The sequence below is a fragment of the Rhinopithecus roxellana genome, chromosome 7, assembly GCF_007565055.1.
Source record: "Rhinopithecus roxellana isolate Shanxi Qingling chromosome 7, ASM756505v1, whole genome shotgun sequence".
NCBI lineage: Eukaryota > Metazoa > Chordata > Mammalia > Primates > Cercopithecidae > Rhinopithecus > Rhinopithecus roxellana.
In genome coordinates, this window is record NC_044555.1 from 63,717,543 (window position 1) to 63,741,060 (window position 23,518).

The following is a 23,518-nucleotide window of genomic DNA, read 5'->3' on the forward strand; positions in this document are numbered from 1 at the left end:
AATGCCAAATCAGTACATTTGGTTAGTTAGGGGAAGCTGCCAGAGATCCTTGCAGCTAAGGTAAAATTTGTAATTGCTCCTAGGAAATACCTTACTTAATACGATTCTAGACTTTTCCTCATATTCCTTCTTACTCAGAGAATCAAATGTGCAAATAATTCAACTACACAAAATTCACAGGAAGTTTATCATCAAAATCCTCCTTAATAAAACTAAGTATAAGAAATATCTCATGTCCAGGATATAAAAGGGACTATGAAAGGCAATCAGTTGAAAAAGGAGCCACACACATATACATCATGGAATACTATGCAGCCATAAAAAAGGATGAGTTCATGTCCTTTGGAGGGACATGGATGCAGCTGGAAACCATCATTCTCAGCAAACTATCACAAGAACAGAAAACCAAACACCGCATGTTCTCACTCATAGGTGGGAACTGAACAATGAGAACACTTGGACACAAAAAGGGGAACATCACACACCGGGGACTGTTGTGGGGTGGGGGGAGGGCAGAGGGATAGCATTAGGAGATATACCTAATGTAAATGACGAGTTAATAGGTGCAGTACACCACCATGGCACACGTATACATATGTAACAAACCTGCACGTTGTGCACATGTACCCTAGAACTTAAAGTATGATAAAAAAAAAAAAAGAAAGAAAAAGGAGCCACAAATAAACAATCAGATAAATTAGCTGCATCACGTACATGGACAATTTTAAGAGACAACTGTAATTACTCTAGTGGAAATCTAGCCTCTCTAAAATTCAGTATCTAATACTAGACAGTTTATCTTTTCACAAAGAATTTCTGACTATATACATTTAATTTTTTATTTTACTTGAAACATTCTGACAAGCAACAGACAAACTGAAATTACAGAATAGTCAATGAATACATTGAGGGCATATAACACATACCGGAAATGAAGGCTCTGATAAAGTACAGTTAAAGCTTGGAAATGACAGGAGTTTAGAAATAAAAAATTACAGAAGACAAGAGACATTAAAGCTGTCATAACTTTTCAAGAGTAAAGAAAACAATTGTATAGAAAACTAATTTAATTTTAAAGTGTAATTTTTCTTCCCTAAAACGTTTCTTACACGAATAACAATGATAGAGTAAATCTGTGAGAATGAAAAGAATTTAAGAGTTAGAAGGGACTGTAGTTATCACATCATCTCATCCACTCCATTTTAGAGATGAGGAAACCGAAGCCCAATGAGTAGCTTTGCCTGGACAAAAAATACTTCAAGTTTTACATATTTCCAGATTATACATTTTTTTTTTTTTTTTTTGAGACGGAGTCTCGCTGTGTCGCCCAGGCTGGAGTGCAGTGGCGCGATCTCGGCTCACTGCAAGCTCCGCCTCCCGGGTTCCCGCCATTCTCCTGCCTCAGCCTCCGAGTAGCTGGGACTACAGGCGCCGCCACCTCGCCCGGCTAGTTTTTTGTATTTTTAGTAGAGACGGGGTTTCACCGTGTTAGCCAGGAGGGTCTCGATCTCCTGACCTCGTGATCCACCCGCCTCGGCCTCCCAAAGTGCTGGGATTACAGGCTTGAGCCACCGCGCCCGGCCAGATTATACATTTAAGTTAATCACCATTTCATTAGATATACTGCCATCTGTCCAGAGAGTAACTAAAAGAGATCACGTTTTTGGGAGCTAAGCTCTGAACACAGCTGTCACTTTGTAGATTTTTGCAAAAAGAACATATAAAAGGTAAAAGACAATACTTTCTTTAAAATGTGAATGCCTCAATTGAGTTTTAGAATACCATCCATTATTAGAAAATTATTCTATACAGTAGGTAAACTGTAATCACTAACTTTTAAAAAGTGCTATATTTACAAGAAATTAGAAGTTTTTATAGCCCTTAAGCATCTGTACCATTTAAAAATGGAATGATCTATACACACAAACAAAACACTCTTGTAGTACATTCTTATTTCCTAAAGCTGCCTTTAATGAATATATAATGCTAATAATCTGATATGACCTTTTAATATTTTCTAGTTATGGTTTTATAATTTGGGGGTGAAATACACCAAAATTTTAGTCTGAGAGTGGCCAAAATTTACCAGTGCCTCCTGTTGTCTTTGGCTCCTTAACACAGCTGCATCAGTTGCTTTTTTTTTACTACACATAAAATAATTGACATAAAATCAATTTAACAACATGTAATGAGTGCCTGTTATATGCAAGGCATTTAAATTGTTTGGCTGGCCATAATCGGGTCACATTTAAGGTTTGTTACTTCAATTCCAAATAATGTGGTAATACATTATTCCAGAACTTTTTGGAATCCGGTGGCCCGTTTCCTAAAAGTTGTTTTGACTGCACTGGCATTTTGGACCTCTGCTCTTTCCCATTTCCCTGTGCGTTAGTAATTGACTTTTTTTGATATGTTTTATGTTTGCCATATTTCACAGATCCTTTCATTTTGCTCACTTTTTTGTACCCTTCTCCATCCTGCCTTTCCTGACTTTCATTCTCTTCTTCGCCTGTCTCCTGGTACTTCCCCTCTTCTTCCTCCTCCTCTTCTCTGTTCCTCGTTTTCTTCTCCTTTCCCTCCTTTTCCTATCTCCTCCTCCTCCTCCTCTCCTCTCCTGCCCCCCCCGCTCCGTCCGCCTTCCCACCAACACCCCTTCCTCTCCCCCGTCCATCTCCCCTTCCTCTCTGTCTGACCGGCCCCTTCTTCTTCCCCCTCCCTCCCCTTCTCCTTCCTCCTCTCCCCCTCCTTTCCCCTTCTCCTTCCTCCTCCCCTTCCCCTTCTCCTTCCTCCTCTTCCCCCTCCCCTTCTCTTCCTCCTCTTCCCCCTCCCTTCTCTTCCTCCCTTCCCCCTCCCCTTCCTCCTCCTCTTCTCCCTCTCCTCCTCTTCTCCTTCCTCCTCTTCCCCCTCCCTTCCCCTTCCTCCTCTTCCCCCTCCCCTTCTCCTTCCTCCTCTTCCCCCTCCCCTTCTCCTTCCTCCCCTTCCTCCTCCCCTTTCCCTTCTCCTTCCTCCTCTTCCCTTCCTCTTCTCCTTCTTCTCCTCCCCTTTCCCTTCTCCTTCCTCCTCTTCCCCCTCCTCTTCTCCTTCTTCCTCTTCCCTCTCCCCTTCTCCTCTTCCTCTTCCCCCCCCCTTCCTCCTCTTCCCCCTCTCCTTTCCCCTCCTTACTTCCCCTCCCTCCTCTTTTTCCTCCCCTTCCCCCTCTCCTTGGTCTCCTTCCTCCTCTCCTTTCTCCTCCTTCCCCACTCTTTCCTCCTTTTCCCTCTCTCCTCCTTCCACCTCTCCTTCCTCCTTTTCACCTTCTCCCTCCACTTCTTCCACTTCTCCTTCCTCTTTCCCTTCTCCCTCCTTCTCCTCCTCTTTCTCTTCTTCCTCTTCTCTGTCTTCCTCCTCTTCTTCTCCTTCTCCATGCTCCTCCTCCCCTTCTCCCTCCTCCATCTCTTGGTTTCTTTCCTTCTGATGGCCTTGCTCCCTCTCCTTTTGCTCCTGCTCTTTCCCATCCCTCTTCTCCCATTCCTCCTCCTCTGCTAGGTCCTTCTCTCCCTCTCCCGGCCTCGCCATTTCTCCTCCACCCTTGTCTTTCTCCCCCTTCTCCTCCCTCTCCTCACCTTGCCAGTGTTCTGCTCCTGAACTACCTTCCTCACAGGTTCCATCCCCTCTACCTTCAGGCCCATCCTCTGCTTCTCCCGCTGACTTTGCCTTGCCTTCACTCACCTCTGCTTTGTCTGTAAGGTCATCTGATAGGATCTCTGTTTCCTCCTGTCTTCCTCCATGCACCTTCACATTTTCCTCATTTGCTTCTACCTCTTGCTCCTCTATTTCATTTCCTTTTGAATCCTCTGCTCCTTCCTTCTCCTCTGGGATCTCTGACAAGCGATCACATTTAAAATCATACTTTGCCATGGATTTGGATATTATGGGTTTAGTCTCTTTTTCATTTCCTTGTTCAATCAATTTCCTGCCATACCATATGTTTGGGTCAGTTTCCACTTCATCATCCTCTTTCTCTCCACTACTAAATTCTATTGCCTCCAGTTGCTGGAATCCATCAGCTATACCCTGCTGACTCTCACTTGCACCTTCCATGTAACATCTGGCTTTTCTACTGATTCTCTCTCACTGTCAAAGATCACATCTTGCTTGCAACTTTCCCTTTTCTTAACAAAATCTTTATTTTCTTCACTCTCAGTATTCATACCTCTATCTGGTAAGTTGCCAAAGAAAGAACTCATATTTTTTGTGCTCTTTTCCCTTTTTCTTAAATCCTTCATACCTGCTATTTCTGCCAGTTTAGTTTCCTTCTCACTGACTATTTCTTCTGCTTTTGATTCCTTCTGACTGTGTCCTCCCCATCACTTTCCTTTTCTATTTCCTTGGCATCAAGTTGATCAACACCATTATTATTTTCATGTCTAAATACGTCTTTTTTGTAAACCCTCTCCATCAGTGTCAGCCTGAGGTCCCACCTGGCCTGAGTCATTACCTATTTCCTCATCTGAAAATGCTTCGATAGGCGTAGCTGGTTGCGTCATGAAAATCCCTTGTGACACATGTTGCTCACATGCTTTCCCTTCTTTCATTTCTGACATTTCTTCATATTCATCACTATCATCATTTTCAGTAAGAGCTGTATGCTGCATCAGTTCCCCAATTGTTTGTTGTTTCTGTAAATTTTTTGAAGTAATTATCATAGTCATACTACTATTAGTTTACAAGGACACCTTATCTACTTTAAATATTGCCAAGATTTTACATTTTTATAAGTCTAGGAGAATAAAAATAGCAAATTGTACCAGATAGTTTGCTGAAGTTTTGTTTTCTTTAAGGATCATTTGTGCCACTCTCTAGTCTGTGATACATCTAATTTCGATTTAGTAACATGTATCTGTGTTTAATTTTCAACTCGTACTACCTGCCTTAATTTTGCCATTAATCACAATACCATCAATATTTATTCTCTGCCTCTTTTCTCAATCCGAATCAATCCTTACATAAAACTTCGAGATTAATTTTGCAAGATGCTATTAAAAAATGTACACTTCTTGGCCTGGCACAGTGGCTCACACCTGTAATCTCAGCACTTTAAGAGGCCGAAGCGGGTGGATCACCTGAGGTCAGGAGTTCAAGACTAGCCTGGCCAACATGGTGAAAACCTGTCTCTACTAAAAGTACAAAAATTAGCTGGGAGTGGTGGCACATGCCTGTAATCCCAGCTACTCGGGAGGCTGAGGCAGAAGAACTGCTTGAACTCGGGAGGCGGAGGTTGCAGTGAGCCAAGACTGTGCCACTGGACTCCAGCCTGGGCAACAAGAGCGAAACTCCATCTCAAAGAAAAAAAAGTACACTTTTCTTGTACATAGTACAGCTTAGTATATTTTTCCCACTTTCCCGATCATCTCTAATTTTCAAATTTTTTTCTTGAGACGGAGTTTCATTCTGTCACCTAGGCTGGAGCTCAGTGGCATGATCTCAGCTCACTGCAGCCTCTGCCTCCCGGGTTCCAGCGGTTTTCCCACCTCAGCCTCCTGAGTAGCTGGGACTATGGGTGCGTGCCACCACACCCAGCTAATTTTTGTATTTTTAGTAGAGAGATGAGGTTTCACCATGATGGCCAGGCTGGTCTCGAACTCCTGACCTCAAGTGATCTGTCCATCTTGGCCACCCAAAGTGCTGGGATTACAGGCATAAGCCACCACACCAGGCCTAATTTTCAAATTTTCATTTGTCTTTTGAGTCCACAAAATTCACAAAATAAATAAAAATGTAAAATTAAAAAAAAATGAATAGTCCACTCCTAGAACTGAAGAAACTGCACATGAAATGTTTTTTATCTATAAACTAAATAATAACGAATATATTTTTCTTTTCTAAACAAAACCTTCATATGCGCTTTCAAATTTTTGACCTTCTTCCCTGTACTGATTATATTCTTTAATTATAATAATTTCTATAAATGAAAGAACACTAAGAGGAAAGAATATTAAGTGTAAAATGTAAGATTTGTATAAAAACTATGAAATCAAACACTGACATTTGAATAATGCATTAACAATATAAAATTAATTTCCTGCTGGATAAAATAAGGCAAAACCAAATTGCTGATCTAAATTCTACAAACAAGCTAAAGGATGCAAATATCTAATGAATTTGGGTCTCTGGATAGTAAAAACTCACTAATTCAAATTTTATAAACTGTGATGATTAGGCCTAGGAAGAGGTTCCTATTGTGCCAAAGAGATTATGAAAACACGACAAGTTAAAAATTAACAAGTTAATACACAGAAATAGTATAATAAATCTTTTATCATTTACTAAAGTAGGCCTGGTAGGGCCTAAACTTAAAAGGACTATAGAAAGTATAAAATATATGTCAGCTTAAAAGCAATTGCTTTCCGTTTCTGGTTGTGCTTGGCCTTGCTCTTTAAAAAGTCATGATTCTTTTAAGAGCCCTAAGAGAGGAAGGCCCGGTTGCCAGAACTGATTTCTAAAGGCACATGCCTTTCTTTTCCTAGTACAATAAAGCAGCCCAGAAGAGGGAGAGCCTGGAGTCTAAGGGAAGAGGAAGGAAAGAAACAAGAAAGGTGTCTGCTTGGAAGTATAGTCAGTCAAAAATCAGTCAATATTCATTGAGCTTCTACAACTGTGTTCGAACAGCTCTCCAATATTCAAAGGAATGCTGTTATTCACCATGCCTTTCAGTATTATAGATAGAACGAATGAGGACTAGCTCTAAATTTTAACAATTTAGCATGATTCTCCTGCACTTCAGTGACTTCAATTTTAAGAGTTTTAAACTTGAAAACATGTCAAAGACACTACAAATAGAAATTAAATTTTTTTAATAGTCTTCTTCCCTCAATTTACATTTCTCCAATTTATTTTCCTAATCCTCAAATCCCTCATTCATTCATCGCACTAGTCCTTAAAGCCAGGAAAAGCAAAGGATTTCAGGGCAGGCCTTTATCTCTCTACGGTTGTGAAAACCACAGCCTAGTTCCTTCTTTTGCTATTTGTTATTCATTAAAAGTCTCTCTTTCCTACCCATGAACAGTCTCTAATTTCCAAATGTTTAATCTTATTTTTATGCTATCAATTTCTTGATAAATTAAAGCCCAACCCAATATTGGGAAAGGTTATCAAAGATTTTCACTAAAATCACAAAATTGTAAAGCTAAAAAAGATATTAATATCATTCAGTAAAGTCAGCATAGTAATTCATTCAAAGTCATACTCAACCAAAGTCAGAGAGCCACTCTATGAATAAATGGTAGTCTTTTTCTACACATAAGAACTGCAATCATAACCTATGGCTTGACAGAAGGAAAAGTATGGCTAGTATAACTTAAGTTAGTGATCCCAAAGAGCAAATTTCAGCAATAAAATGCTTCCACTCTTGTTTCTTTACAGAAAATACATAACATCAGAACAAGGCAAAATGGAGGTTATCTACATTGTATCCCTCTGTCTTTTAAATTCTAGAGTAAGTAAATGCTTACGTTTCTTGTGTTCTTTCCAAAAACCATCCAAAAAATTAACTTAAACTGCTCTTACCAACAATAATGAAAATAAATCTCCATATTATACCTTTTGTTTCTGAACTGGTGATAATTTTAATGACTTTTCATTGGAATTCAGGCTCATAATGTGTGTCTGAAATAAATAAAAAATATATATTATAAAAAGAATACAGTATATACACTATGTATTTGTACTATATATATAGTACAAATTTCATATATGTGTGTTTATATATGTATATAAATGTATATATATGTATATATAAACACACACATATATATAATGAAGGGAAAACAGTTCAGATAGTAATAGAATCTACTCTCAATTGCCATACTAATAATGTGAGGATCCATACAGATTTTATTATACGTGAATTATACCTCAATATAGTTGGTTAAAAATAACAAACAAAATAAGAAACAAGAAAGTGGTTTTCATGCATATAAGAGTATAGGAAGTATACACACATTCACATACACAATGAACTAAAATTCAAACTCATATTTAGATAAACCGATAGGAAATCATTACCATATTCAAGATATCAGTAGTTTCTCCAAGGCTTTCTACGGTTGAAGAATTATCTATCTCTGCTTCTTTGGTCATTTCATCTAGAAAATAATCTGAATGATTAAATGGGAAAAAGGAAATCCAGATTTCAACAGAAAAGTGAAAGGCAACTGGAGAGAAAACAGAAATTATTCTATAATATAAAGTGTAGGTATAATTTTACTAAAAGTCCTTTAGCCTCGTGTCAGGGAAACTGAATTCATTCACAGTGACACAGGTTTTAAAATCTTTGTGAAAGTTTAAAAATGTTGACACCAATTAGATTACAATTGTTTCATTCATATGAACAGGCAAACACTATTCCTTTGGGATAAATAACTACCCAGGTATCGAGCATTGTAATAGCTAGTCCTAAGAAGGGCCCCAACGACCTACATTTTCCTGGTGTTCATCCTCTTGTGTAGTTCCCTTGCACATTATACCAGGTTGGTCTGTATGTGCACAGCCAGTAAAATAAAGCAGACGTACCTGTGATAGCATTATAGTTTCTGTTTTGGTTATACACATGTATGCACCCTTGTGCTTGCTCTCTTGCTCTCTCTCCCCTCCGCCCCTGGCTACACACGTGTACTCTCTCTCTTTCTCTCTAATCACTTGCTCTGTAGGAGTCCATGTTGTGAGCATCTCAAGGAAGTGAGGCCTCCTGCCAATGGCCATGTGAATGAGCTTGGAAGTGGATCTTCCAGTCTCAGTCAAGCCTACGGATAACTGCAACCCCATCTGACAGTGTGACTGCAACCCTATGAAAGAACCTGGGCCAGAACCACCCAGCTAAACTCCTGCTGGACTCCTGACTCTCAGAAACTGTGTGAAATAATAAATGCTTTTTGTTTTAACCTGCTAAGTTTTAGAGTCATTTTTAAAATGTAGCAACAGATAACTAGTATAAACACCTAGAACCTTTCAAAGAAAACTGCAAGGTTATTACATCATAAAGTAGATCATTAAAAGTCATAGGCTCTACTTGACTTTACATATGTCTCAATTTCTCACTATGCCTTCATTGATCACTGATACATTTGGAAGCAGCTCCTTAATGAAGTCTTCACTAAAAAATGACAGTCCACACTGATCCCTCCCCTTTAAATCCACTGAATTGAACGAGCAAATAATCATTTGGTATTTATTCCATGTGCGGTAATAAGCAGAATAGCAACCTAAGTAATTGCTAATTCTTTTTTATTTTTTATCATCTATATTTAAGGTATAAAACAGATGTTTTGATATACATACAGTAATAAGTTCATTAAGTATTAGCAATTACAATTTTGTTGTTTGTTGCTAAAAAATTGTAACTGCCATGAAGTTATAGTCTATGAGAAATTACATCCATATGTTGGGAAGCAGGAAAAGTTTCACTATGGAGGTACACAGAAGGATAAGTGGAATTCTGAGAGGCAGAGATGGAGGTGTAAGGGGAAGACAATGAAGCCCATTCCTAATAAAGCAGCAGAACAGTAGTCTGAGCAAATGAGCAGAGGAAAGAAGCTTGTCTTGACGGCTTACCAAGTGCCAGAAACATATGCTTTTACATATGTTACACTGACCCTATGACAACAAGGAAGGTTAAGTATTATATCCTCATTTTGTAAATGAAGAAATTAAATTTCAGTGACTGTTGGTGTCCAGTGTCAATCTTAAGTCTGTCTGACTCCACAGCCCTTGTTCTTTCCACTAAGTTAGACTGAAGAGATCAGTCTGATCAAAATTAAGAATCAGCAAATTTTTCTCTAAAAGGCCATATAGTAAACATCTTAGGATTCCTGGGCCATATAGTCTCTGTCCTAACCAACCTATGACATTGTAGCAGAAAGCAGCCACAGACAATACATAAAGGAATGGGTATGGCTGGGTTCCAATAAAACTTTATTTGTAAAAACAAGTGGCCAGCTAGATTTGGCACAAGAGCTATTGTTTGTAGACTACCATAATACATTACTACCATAAAACTACCTATTACCAAATGAAGATTGTAAGGAAAAGACTATTGAGAGATAAAGCTAGAATTGGGAATTATATGGGCAAATTAACACTTATTTTCATAAATATTAGGAATTCACTGAAGACACTGGAGTATGTGTAAACTGAATTGCACCTGAGGAAGATCAATGTGGAAAGTGTTATGCAGGATAGATTGGAGAGGGCAGAGAATATAGGTTTGGAAAATACATAGATTATTTAAACTGATGGCCTTGCCTCAGATTTGACTGAGAAAACAGAAGTCATCATATCTGATCCACTTGATCTTCTCACCAACAAACATACACAACTACCTATATTTGTACCCAAGTTCTCATTTGCCTGTTAAAATGTAGGATATGTTTTTCCTGTTACCAAAGACCACTCTCTATGCCAGCCCCTCCTGTTTTGCAAGAGCTTTACAACTTTGGTTATACTCTCTCTCCTCTGTGCTATCTCCCTCTCCAGGACTACTGGCTCATTCATTACCATACAAATGTGCTCCAATATTTTCTATTGAGCCCATATCCCCCTCTAGCTGCCAGACCAATTCTCTGCTCCACTTCATCGGCAAATACACAAAGGAATTATCTGCTCATCTTATCTCCTCTTCAATTCCTCATTCCCCATTCATAACTGACTCTTAACACTCTGGCTTCTTCCCTGATCTTCCCCTAGAACTGCTCTTGTCGAGGTCACCAGTAAACTCCATTATACCAAATCCACTGGATACTTCTTTGAGCTATTTTCCCTTGATCTTTGAGCAGTACTTTGCATTCACGACACTACACTGTCTTAATTTGCCACCTCCTGCCTTACTGGCTGACAAAGCTGAGGAAGGCTTCTTTGCCGGCTCTTCCTTCTCTACCTCGCAAATGTTAGACGTTCTTAGGGCTACATTCTGGGCCCTCTTCTCTTCTGACTCAACTCTCTAGCAGGTGATTTCACCAGCATCCATGGATTTTATTATTATTTTAAACAGGGAGAGGGGGTCTTGCTGTGTTGCCCAGGCTGGACTCAAACTCCTAACTTCAAGCAATCCTCCCACCTCAGCCTCTCAAAATACTGGGATTATAGGCATGTTACCATGCCCATCTCTTTTAAATATCATCTCTATGTTGATGGCTTCCAAATGTATATTTCTAGTCCAGGGCTCTCTTCTAAACTTTAGGCTTGTGTTTCAACAATCAGCTTGATATTTCTACTTGGATGCCTCACAGATATCCAAGGCTTGGTTCTTAATTTTATTCCTCAAACGTGTCAAGCTTCCTCTTGCTTAGGAATCATCCTTGATTCCTCACTTTAATTCACACCTATGTGTGGTGCATTAATAAGTTTAGCAAGTCCGGTTGGTTTTTATGTCTATAATGTATTTCACATCGTCCCTCTTTTCTTTTTCTTTTCTCCATCTACGCTGCAAACACCTTGGTCCATACACTATCATCTCTTGCAAAGGGCTCACAAGTACTCTTCCTATTTCTAGTCTGGCCTCTGTATAATCTGTATGGAGGTAGAAATGATCATAATCATCTTAAAGTGGAAATAGGATTGGAACACATTAGTCTACTGCTTAAAAGCTTTTAATGACTTTCTATTGCACTTAAGAAAAACATTCACATCAAGTAGGTCCTCATGACCTATAAAATCATAAATAATTTTTCACTGTCTCTTTCTCCAATATCGCTTTGTCTTACCCTTTCCCTCACTTTCTAGCCCTACTGGTTGTCTTTTTCTTCTTAACTGCCTCCAAACCTTTGCCTATATTATTTTCTTTGCCTGAAATACATCTATTCTCCTTGTGTAGCCATCCCTTTCTTATCCTTTAGCTTAAATGACACCTTAGTAAGACGTATCCTGATATACTTTTCCTCCATTATAAAGACTGAAGTCTGTGAATGATTTAGAAAATGTCACAGTATATGTTAGACACAACTTTCAAAATAAGTTTTATTAAGAAGAGAGTGTTAGCAGTCACAAGAAGACAAGAAGAGATGGCATTTCCTTTTGATCTAGCTACAAAATCATGCATATTTTCACATTCAAATCTCTGGGACTGAGAAACAATTTTCTCTAAACCATAAATGTCTTTTTTCCTTGTACAGACTACATACTGCTTGTCAGAATCTACTACTTTTTCCATGTCCAGGGCTGAAGAGTACCATTAGACACTGATTCTTATTTCAAAAGAAAACATACAAAAGTTGTGGGTCAGGTGCAATAAATCAGCTCATTACCAAGGTCCTAGTTAGATATAATATCCCATTCCCACAGCCCACAGTTCTTACCTGAGTTCCCAATCCTATATTACCTCAACCCTTTGCCTAGCTTCCGGATCTCAAAGATACACAAATTATCTGTTCCTAGACCCTGATTCTTAATCCTGATGACAGGTTTATCTTCTTAATTTCAAATCTACTGCTTACTTTCTGATCTCCTAGTCCTGGTTTCTTGTCTTACCCCTATCAAATAGAGAAATATGTTGGCTATTACAAATAAAACTGCTATGAATCTTCAAAAAAAATATGTTTTGAAACTTACAGTAATTTTCAGAAAAGGAATGTCTCCTTCAAAAATTATTTGCCATTTACTTTAAAAAATATATGTGTCATTGGAACAATAATTTTAAAACACACGAGAATCCCTAAATTTAATTAAGAGAGAATATTCCCTCTTTAGACATCCTGTAATAACATACAGACACTCCTAAGATACACAAATATCTGTAAAGAAAAATTACTTAGGGCCGGGCGCGGTGGCTCAAGCCTATAATCCCAGCACTTTGGGAGGCCAAGACGGGCGGATCACTAGGTCAGGAGATTGAGACCATCCTGGCTAACACGGTGAAACCCCGTCTCTACTAAAAAATACAAAAAACTAGCCGGGCGAGGTGGCGGCGCCTGTAGTCCCAGCTACTCAGGAGGCTGAGGCAGGAGAATGGCGTAAACCCGGGAGGCGGAGCTTGCAGTGAGCGAAGATCATGCCACTGCACTCCAGCCTGGGCGACAGAGCCAGACTCTGTCTCAAAAAAAAAAAAAAAAAAAAAAAAAGAAAATTACTTAGAATAGGTATAGAATAGTGAAAGAGCTGGGATTGCAACTTAAAACATGAAATCTGTATCAACAGGTAGTGAGGTAAAGGTATTAACATTAATCATAACAACATTTACTGAGGTGTTTCTAGAGGTGCTGGGCTCAATGCTAATTATTTTATATACCTGAACTCACTGAATCCTCTCAATCACTCTCTGAAGTCAGTATTATTAAATCAATTTCAAAGACAAGGAAACTGAGGCTTAGAGAGATTAAGTAACTTTCCCAAAGTCAGTCACACAGCTAGTAAATGTCAAAACTGGCATTTGACCCCAGATCAATTTAACTCCATATTCCATGCTCTTAACCATTATGTTATACTGCCTAAATACAGAATTTCACATAGATCCAGAAGACCTGCATTCAAATTCTGACCACTTCATTTATAAGCTGAGTGACCTTGAGCAAGTCATTTGATCTCTTCAAGTCTTGCTTTTCTCATCTCTGAAATGAGGACTGTAACTCCCTCCTAAGTTCATCGAGTGGTTTCAGGGTTTAAAGGGGATACAGTTAAGGAAGGTAGTATGACTGTTACCCACTGCTCTATAAAGATATGCTGCTGTGGTTACATGGCAGTCTTGGGGCACTGATGGTGCGTTCTATTTGTAAGGATATTCCTGGAGTTGAGTTCAAATGAGGGATGTTAGGCTCTAACCAGGGAGAGAACAATTTATATAACTGGAGAAAACATCTTAAGATAAACATAAAAACAACAGGAGTAAAAGGCACATTTATCCTGAGAGCAGACAGAGTAGCAAATGTTACCTGCTTCCTCTGGGTGCATGAGGTCCTGTTCAGATAAGACGCTCTCTAGGTTACTCTCAGAACAACGTGGAAAGACCAAATTGGGGGGAAAACAAGCAGAAAGGCCAAGAGTCCCTGCTATTGGAGGTAGTGTTCTCATCATTGAAACAGAATCTGGAGACCTCTCCTTTAAAATAAGCAGGTTAAACAAACTATTAAACGATGTTATATATTTAATCTTGATATAAACCTTCCTAAAAGTTGCAAAAATATTTAAGAGAAAGAGTTCAAAGCATGCCGACACTCCACAACATTTACTTCTTAATAATTCCCAAAGGCTCAAAAACATTTTGTTCTGTTGTCTCTGTATCTTAGTTGCTCTAAATTTCAATTTGGAAGCTTTATTTTTCACATAACGGGGGAAAAGTGTGTGTGCATTTTCTCCACACTCCCTGAGAAACAAAAAATTACTTAGAAGATGTAAATTAACAACAACTACAAAACACTGATGGGGTATTTCTCAACTTTTCCATATATGCTTTTTCAAACAAAACACCAGATTTAACCTTTTTACTTCAAAAGAAATATGTTGGCTATTACAAATAAAACTGCTAGGAACCTTCAAAAAAACATGATTTGAAACATAGTAATTTTCAAAAAAGGAATGTCACCTTCAAAAATTATTTACCATTTACTTTAAAAAACGTATGTGCCATTGGGGCCGGGCTTGATGGCTCACACCTGTAATCCCAGCATGCTAGAAGGCCGAGGCTGGTAGATCACTTGAAATCAGGAGTTCGAGACCAGCCTTGCCAGCATGGTGAAACCCCGTCTCTCCTAAAAATACAAAAAAATTAGCCGGGCATGGTGGCGCACGCCTGTAGTCCCAGCTACTCAGGTGGCTGAGGCAGGAGAATTGCTTGAACCCAGGAGGTGGAGGTTTCAGTGAGCCAAGATTGCACTACTGCACCCCAGCCTGGGCAACAGAGTGAGACTCTATCTCAAAAAAAAAAAAAAAAAAACCCAAAAAACAAAAAAACAACACACACACACATATATATATATATATATATGTCATTGGAACAATAATTTTAAAACACAGAAGAAAAATCTCTAAATTTAATTAAGAGGGAATATTTCCTCTCTCTAATTGAAGTCCTTATTCCTTTGTTTTCCCATTTCATTGTTTATAGTGTACAATCTTCCACTGCTTATGAGGCTTAACTGAAAGACAAAAGAATATAGCATTATATAAGATAAGCTCTACAGAGTTCTGAACAACGTAACATTGTACCTATAGTCAACGATACTGTATTGCACACTTAAAAATCTGTTAAGTGGGTATATTTGTTGTATTTTTACTACCATAATAAAAAAAAAGCATATAACAAGGTGAAAGTCAAGCCACATGCAGTTGAAAAAACAATTCAGCATTCAATGTGAGGTGATAAAATAGGACTATAAAAGGATGCTTTTATAGCACCATTGTCTATATGCAAAGGTTTTCTATAATTTAAATTTTCCAATTTGTGTCTTTAAAAAAAGCATTAAGCTTTTCTGAATTTTTCTGAATTAACTCTAAAAGTTTGTAAGCACTGAACTCTAATAATTTTATTTAGCAAATTTATCTGAGAAGATCCTTTGATTTAAAAAGAAGACAGATTTTTTTCTTCTAGTTTTCTTTGCAGTGCTAGATAATACTATTATACAGAATAGGCCACCATTGTACCCTCTCTCTTCGCCGCATACGTGCTGATAGAGTTCTCTGCAGTACATTTCCTGAGGTTAAACTGCCATGCGGCAGAAAAGTCGCCACAGATAAGCAAGTATCACTTATTTCATTGAATTCAATTTCTTTCGCCACACTACGATGAGGAGCAGCAAAAACTACCATGTGACATCCACCACAAGCAACCTGCAGCATAAATCCACAGAAAAACTAATCAACATTGGCTTCAAACACAAACGAGTTTTTAATAGTTATCAGCTATAAGACATTTACTTAGTGGTAGGCTTCCCAGACAGACTGACTTGGTGAATCTGTCTATACGTATGTGTGTGCACAACGAGAATGTGTATACAATATGTATAAAATAAGTACACAATTGGCTGGGCGTGGTGGCTCAAGCCTGTAATCCCAGCACTTTGGGAGGCCAAGATGGACAGATCATGAGGTCAGGAGATCGAGACCATCCTGGCTAACACGGTGAAACTCTGTCTCTACTAAAAATACAAAAAATTAGCCGGGTGTGGTGGCGGGTGCCTGTAGTCCCAGCTACCTGGGAAGCTGAGGCAGGAGAATGGCGTGAACCCAGGAGGCGGAAGTTGCAGTGAGCCAAGATCGCACCACTGCACTCCAGCCTGGGCGACAGAGCAAGACTCCGTCTCAAAAAAAAAAAGTACATAATTACCATACATATTCTTTAAATACTGTGATCGAAAATTAGAACAAGTTTAATCCACCATTTAACTTTCAATTTAAAATAATATAGAGAAAAAATACTTGGCAGATTACATTTCTCCTTACAGTTAGAAAATGTTATTTTAATCTGGGAGAGACATTAAAAACGTGAAAAATTGCTCAGAGAAGTTCTACTGGAAGAATTTTTTTTTTTAAGTATGAATCAGTCTCTTGGGCTAATTATGTCTCTAAGCCCTCTTTATATGAACATTTTCTAAGTTTAATGCTTAAAAGTAAATCCTTAGAGGAAAATAAATGCAAGTATGCATGATGACAGAACAATAAAAAATGAAATCAGCATTCAAAGAATTTTGAGAAATAAGTCATTTTCAAGAAAATGCTTAAAAAAACCCATAGTGCAGTATTTTCTGTACATAGGTTCTAGATACTTTATAATGTTCTATTTTTCCTTCATAACACTTTAAATTTTAAAATTTATATATATTTTTGTATATCTCTTTTAAAAATTGTAAGACTATAATGAATAAGTCCTCAATGAATGAGGACATGGTTATTTCATTCATCACTGTATACAGTACTTTGTATTTCTTTTTATCTTTCTTTTTTTTTTTTTTTTTGAGATGGAGTTTTACTGTTGTTGCCCAGGCTGGAGTGCAATGACACAATCTCGGCTCACTGCAACCTCTGCCTCCTGGATTCAAGCAATTATTTTGCCTCAGGATCCCAAGAAGCTGGGATTACAGGCGTCTGCCACTATGCCCAGCTAATTTTTGTATTTTTAGTAGAGACGGGGTTTTGCCATGTTAGCCAGGCTGGTCTTGAACTCCTGACCTCAGGTGATCTGCCCGCCTCAGCCTCCCAAAGTGCTAGGATTACAGGCGTGAGCCAGCGCAACTGACCAGTACTTTGTATTTCTTATACTTAGCACACTATCTTACCCATAGTAGGCTTTCATTAAATGACCATCAAATCAATAAATGAAAGTGTCCCATATTATGAGACACTGAGTCTTTGGAGTACAAATTTCAATATTATCAAGTCAACAGAATTTTCAAAAGTCAAAACTTAACTGGCAAAAATATTAAGAAACAATACAGGTATAATGCATGATGGTGATGTGACACTGAAATAATACATCCTTAACCTATGAAAATTTAGCCAAAAAACCGTATCTTCAAAACTCTTTATTTTATTTTTTATTTTTTTTTGAGACAGGGTCTCACTGTCACCTGGTCTGGAGTGCAGTGACACAACCTCAGCTCACTGCAACCTCCACCTTCCGGGTTCAAGCAATTCTCATGCCTCAGCCTCCCAAGTAGCTGGGATTACAGGCGTGTGACACCACATTTTTAATGTCTCTCCCAGATTAAAATAACATTTTCTAACTGTAAGGAGAAATGTAATCTGCCAAGTATTTTTTCTCTATATTATATAAAAATTAGCCTGGCTAATTTTTGTATTTTTAGTAGAGACGGGGTTTCACCATGTTGGCCAAGCTGTTCTTAAATTCCTGATCTCAGGTGATCCGCCCGCCTTGGCCTCCCAAAGTGCTGGGATTACAGGAGTGAGCCACCGTGCCCCACCAAAACTCTTTGTTTATTATCAGACTTTCTGTTGAGCAGGATTTGAGAGTCTAACATTAATTCAGCAAATATTTACTAAAGACTACTGTGAGCAAGGTACTCTGCTGGGTGCTACACAAGATACAAAGCTTGCAGGCATGGCACAGTCCCAGCTTTCAACAGATACATGAGAACGAAGCAGAACAGTCAAGATTTCAGCAAAAAGGAAGATGCTAAAGGAGGACAATTAGGAGCAACACATTTTCTGACTGGCATAATGTCTGACATTTGGCTTTCAGGAAACAAGTATATTTCTTAGATATATCTATGATACTCTTCCATACAAACATAAAAGTACTTATTTTCTATGAAATACTGAAAGATTCAAATACAGTAATACGAATATATAAACAGGGAAATGTGATAGCCTTACCAATTTAACTATAAACCTCAAAAAATTAGAGCACAAAGTAGGAATGAAGTGATTGGTAAAATTCTCCAGTCCAAGTCCTAATTTTCCGTGGCGACCATCTCCAAAGGTATACATAAGGCCGATATCTAAAATGCAAAAATAATGAAGAGAATTATAAAAGTGTTACTTGTATGGATCTATTTGTAAACAGATAAATATGTTAACTCATACTGCAATTATAATTATCCCCCTCAAATTCTGCATTGAATTTACTCTATTGATCTTTCCACACTCTCTATGGTCTCTGTGGTCCTTCATGTAACATCAGGCAACAAATATTCTGAGAATAAATCAATTAACCTTGGTGGTTTGTGAAGCTGATGATCCGTCATGCAAGGCAGTGTGTGGAGCAGCAGCAATACAGCATGCGAGCTTGAGATACACATCATATATTCCAAGGGAAGGAGAAGGAGATGCTTGTATTCTGACCCCTACATCCCAACACAGTCTATTTTCCTTTTTCCTGAGGTCATTGATAGATCAGAGTTTCTCAACTTTGGCATTATTGACATTTGGGGCCAGATAATTCATGGTCGTGTGGGTCTGTCCTGTGCACTGTAAGATGTTCAGCAGTATCCTTGGCCTCTACCCACTAAATGCCAGTAGGACAACTCCACTCTGCAGCCATGACCATTAAAAAATGTCTCCAAACGTTGTCATGTGACCTGGGGAGTGGGATGTGCATAAAATCTCTACAACTGGCTTAGTGTAACTAATCTGGCTCCTGGGCTGTGGAATACTGTTGAAGTAAATGCCATAAGCCAACAATGCTAACTAATTCCTATACCAAAACTTGGGTCCCCTCTGAAACTGGGCCCACAACGCCAATGAGTAATCTTGTGACTTCTCGCCAGTTAGCCCTTTTGCTTACTGACATAGCAGCTATTACGAACCTTCACACTCCTTTCTTCAAGCCGCTCCTTCATACCCTCCATCTCAACTGGGGTAAGTGCCAGGGAAGCAGAAGTAAGGTGGGGGGTTAATATGGTGCAAAGGAGGGGAATTTTCCTCTAGTCTGGGGATTAGGGAAGGCTTTCAAAGGAAAACCTAAAGGATGAGTAAGGTTTAGCAGCACAAAGAAGGGAGCAAAAAATCTTCAGGCAGTCAGCAGTACATAGAAAGCCTTTGAATCAAGAGCAAACATGGCTTGGGCAAGAAACTGAAAGGCAACTAATATGCCTGGAGCACCAGAGTGGTAGGAGATGAGTCTGAAGAGGTGAAAAGGGAGTGTCCTATTAGTTCAGATGAAGAACTTTTGAACTTTTATCTCAAGGACATTAAGAAGGAAAATGAATGGTTTTAAGCTGGGAAACAACTGGGTCACCTTTTGGGACCTCTGATTTAAGATGGCAAAGTGACTGCATACTAAGCAAATCCAAGAGAACTGACAGAAAGATCATTAGAAATAATAATATAATTCAGTAAGGTGGCAAGTATAAAAATAAATTTACAAAAATAAGTAGATTCCCTGTAAATAAGTGATATTCAGTGTTTGGACTCTTTATTTATTTATTTTTTGAGATGGAGTCTTGCTCTGTTACCCAGGCTGTAGTACAGTGGCACGATCTCGGCTCACTGCAACCTCTGCCTCCTGGGTTCAAGTGATTCTCCTGTCTCAGCCTCAATAGCTGGGATTACAGGCACGCACTGCCACGCCGGCTAATTTTTGTATTTTTTTTTTTTTTAGTAGAGATGGGGTTTCACCATGTTGACCAGGCTGTAGACTCTTATAGTTCTTACTATTAAGTATTTATGTCCTTCTTTTATATATACTCCTTATCATCTTTATCCCTTCTTCCTCCTTCTTTTCAACCTGATTTCTTTACCCAACTGTTTTTTTAAGGTTTGCCTTTTAAATTTGATTGTCTTTTGCCTGAAAAAAAATAAACCCTGATCCAAGCTGCCTGATGGCACTTCCAACTTCAGAGAGCTTTTAAAAATATGAGCCACTGGCTATAATGGGGAACTGGCAAGGCCTTGCAGATAACCCACTACGTACTTCTCATTAGTCCTGGAGGAAAAAAAAAAAAAATTCCACACCACTTGCTCTCTAGGGACGATTGATGAACAAAAAGGCAAACAAAGTTAATGTTCAATGATTTGTGCTGTAACTCTTTTTATCAGGAGTAAAGGTACTATGAAAATTTAACTAATCAAATTGTATGTTAGATGACAGATTAAAAACTATGTATTTACTATCAGTGGCAGTTTAGAGTTGATGAAAAATGACAGTAAGGACAGAGAAAGTGACACTAGGACCCTAAAGTTAAGGGATACACATCAATAACTCTTAGTGGATGACGAATGAATAACACTTTTCATATTCTATATAATGCTATTTCATGATATGTTCTCAAGAGCATTGATACTTGATAATGGGCAGGTCATCCTCTCTGAAAGGTTCTTTGGGGAAGAAGGAACAGTGTATCTTGTATTTGCTGATTCCTAGTTTCCCTAGCCAGATACCATTAGATGAGCGGTAGCTTTTTCAGGAGCTTTTTCATAGCAGGAGCTTTTCAGAAAGAAGGGAAAAAAGTAGAAATGCTAGTACATGGATTATGTCAACATACTAGATGATTTCTGACTGCGATGATTCACTCCATTTTTAGACAGAAATAGTGAAATTATACACCCTTTTGTTACAAAGCATTGAAAACTGTAGACTATATCCATTACCTACATATATGTGACTGAATCATTTAGGGGGGAATCTTTACGGAGTCCTACATTATTAGCAGCACATAGTTTTGAGGCTGAGAAGTGGGCTCAAAGGAACATTTCCCTGCATGAAGGTGATACCACAGAGTGGAAGAAGGTATCCACTTAGTGGTCTCTGAGGGGCCTTTCTCTCTAACACTGTGGAAAGAGAAGGAAAGGAGTCATTCCTGAAAACACCTCCAGGTGGCAAAAACATAAGAATCGACTCGGCCTGAATGCAGCTCTGTCAGACTGAATAGGAAGAATGTTTTAAAATAAGTTTCTGCTTGTGGGATTTTTCCTTTTGGCCTGAGCAGAGTTAAGAGCCTTCAAACTGATATAATTTCAAAAAGATTCCTGTTTTCTGCAAAAGAATAATACTATGGTCTAACTTCTGACATCAGCAGGCTATTGTGAGGTTCTAAATCTTGGGATCATTTACATTGTTCTAAATTGAATTAAAATAATAAAAAGGAGCTCACGACTTTATACTTTGGAATAGTAAACACGGAATTCCATTTTTCTCAGTCATTAATTCCTTTACTTAAGTTAGATACATTCATTTCATATATAATTTATTTTGTAATAAAATATACCCCGTTCTATAAATATATAACAGAAATTCTAATCCATACCTGTTATCAAAGCTGTGTGATTTTCTCCACAAGAAATATAACTTACTGTATGATCCCTAATATTCTCAATGACTTTGGGTTCTGAAGTTTCAAAAAGAAAAGTGCCAAGACCCAGCTGACCAAATTGTCCCAGGCCAAACGTATACACAGCATTCTCTGAAACGAAAGGGGCAAATACAAGAGAAGGATTATGGAAGTAGACACTGTTACCATCATATCTGGAAAAATTGTGACATTCAACCTTTTATAGTGAAGGTTAAGTGCCTCTGGGGAAAAAAAAACCCATTTAAGAATATTTAACATTGAAGAATTAACCTTTCAATGACGAAGGAAGAGAAAAATGAAAAGGTACATAATTATAAAAATTATGACATGGGTATGATTTTATCTTTTATACATAAACATAAAAGTTAGGTAAGTAACAGGTATGTTACAAGGCACACAAGTCAGGGAACTACCTGAAATGTCCCCATAATTACATTGGCTCAAAAAGTATAAACTATCGGCCGGTAGCTCACGCCTGTAATCCCAGCACCTTGGGAGGCCAAGGCGGGTGGATTGCTTGAGGACAGGCTCGAGACTGGCCTGGCCAACATGGTGAAACCCCATCTCTACTAAAATTACAAAAATTAGTTGGGCATGATGGCACGCATCTGTAATTCCAGCTACATTGGGAGGCTGAGGCACAAGAATTGCTTGAACCCAGGAGGCAGAGGTTGCAGTGGGCCAAGATTGCACCACCGCACTCCAGCCTGGGTGATAGAGTGACATTCCATCTCAAAAAATAAAACAGAAAGTACCAACTGTCATTAAGCTAATTCACTATGTCAAATAAAAAGTGAAGAGTGTCTCCTACAGAAAAACTTCTTCCTTTTAAAAGTAGTTTACGCATCACCTAAGGTCAGGAGTTGGAGAAGAGTCTGGCCAATGTGGTGAAACTGTCTCTACTAAAAATACAAAAATTAGCCAGGCGTGGTGGTGTACACCTGTTATCCCACCTACTAGGGAGGCTGAGGCAGGAGAATCACTTGAACCCAGGAGGTGGAGGTTGCAGTGACCCGAGATCACGCCACTGCACTCCAGTCTGGGCAACAGAGCAAGACTCCATCTCAAAAATAAAATAAAACAAAATACAAGTAGTTTAATAATCTATTTTACAAAACCCAATTTCAGAGAATTGTCTTGAGAATTAAAACTGATAGTACATATGCTACATTTATTCACAAGTAAAGCTTCTTTACTAGGAAATGCAACTATAATAGGAGGGGAAAAGCTTTTCTTTATATTGGTATTTTGAAGTGATTCCAAAGGACTTCCAATAACTCATTAAATATTATGTCATATGTTTTCTAGAAATGAAAAAGTACAAAAACAGGATACAAGAGTGGTGATGAAAGGGTCCATCATGCTCCTGGCTGCTGCATTAGGATGCGCAGTGTTGATTACTTTAGTCACTTCTCCTTAGTACACTGAGTTTAGTACATTGAGTTTCTCCTATTACAGGAGGAAGGGTAAGAGCTTGGTATTCATGCCAGAACCCAAACCTTCGTTATTACTAGCTGTGGGAAGCAGGTGAGTTACTTAGATTCTCTGATGTTATAATCCCTATCTTATAGAGTTGCTGACAGGATTAAAAGAGAAAACAGGCCAGGCACGGTGGCTCAAGCCTGTAATCCCAGCACTTTGGGAGGCCGAGATGGGCGGATCACGAGGTCAGGAGATCGAGACCATCCTGGCTAACACGGTGAAACCCCATCTCTACTAAAAAATACAAAAACTAGCCGGGCGAGGTGGCGGGCGCCTGTAGTCCCAGCTACTTGGGAGGCTGAGGCAGGAGAATGGCGTAAACCCGGGAG

General features: G+C 38.7%; 1 protein-coding gene across 2 annotated transcripts in view; it reads right to left on the minus strand.

Annotated features, from left to right (window-relative positions):
- The window catches only part of RPGR (retinitis pigmentosa GTPase regulator), a 61,612-nt gene that overhangs the window by 15,329 nt on the left and 22,765 nt on the right, over positions 1-23,518 (minus strand). The window contains exons 8-15 of one of the 2 annotated variants that reach the window (XM_030934291.1): positions 21,663-21,818; positions 18,292-18,416; positions 15,604-15,789; positions 13,896-14,061; positions 8,044-8,135; positions 7,579-7,644; positions 4,478-4,658; positions 3,709-3,860 (exon numbers count right to left, since the gene is read on the minus strand). In XM_030934291.1, the coding sequence (XP_030790151.1) occupies positions 3,709-3,860; positions 4,478-4,658; positions 7,579-7,644; positions 8,044-8,135; positions 13,896-14,061; positions 15,604-15,789; positions 18,292-18,416; positions 21,663-21,818 (1,124 nt within the window). The remainder of the gene's footprint in view (positions 1-3,708; positions 3,861-4,477; positions 4,659-7,578; positions 7,645-8,043; positions 8,136-13,895; positions 14,062-15,603; positions 15,790-18,291; positions 18,417-21,662; positions 21,819-23,518) is intronic. The other variant, XM_030934292.1, reaches the window with a different exon arrangement.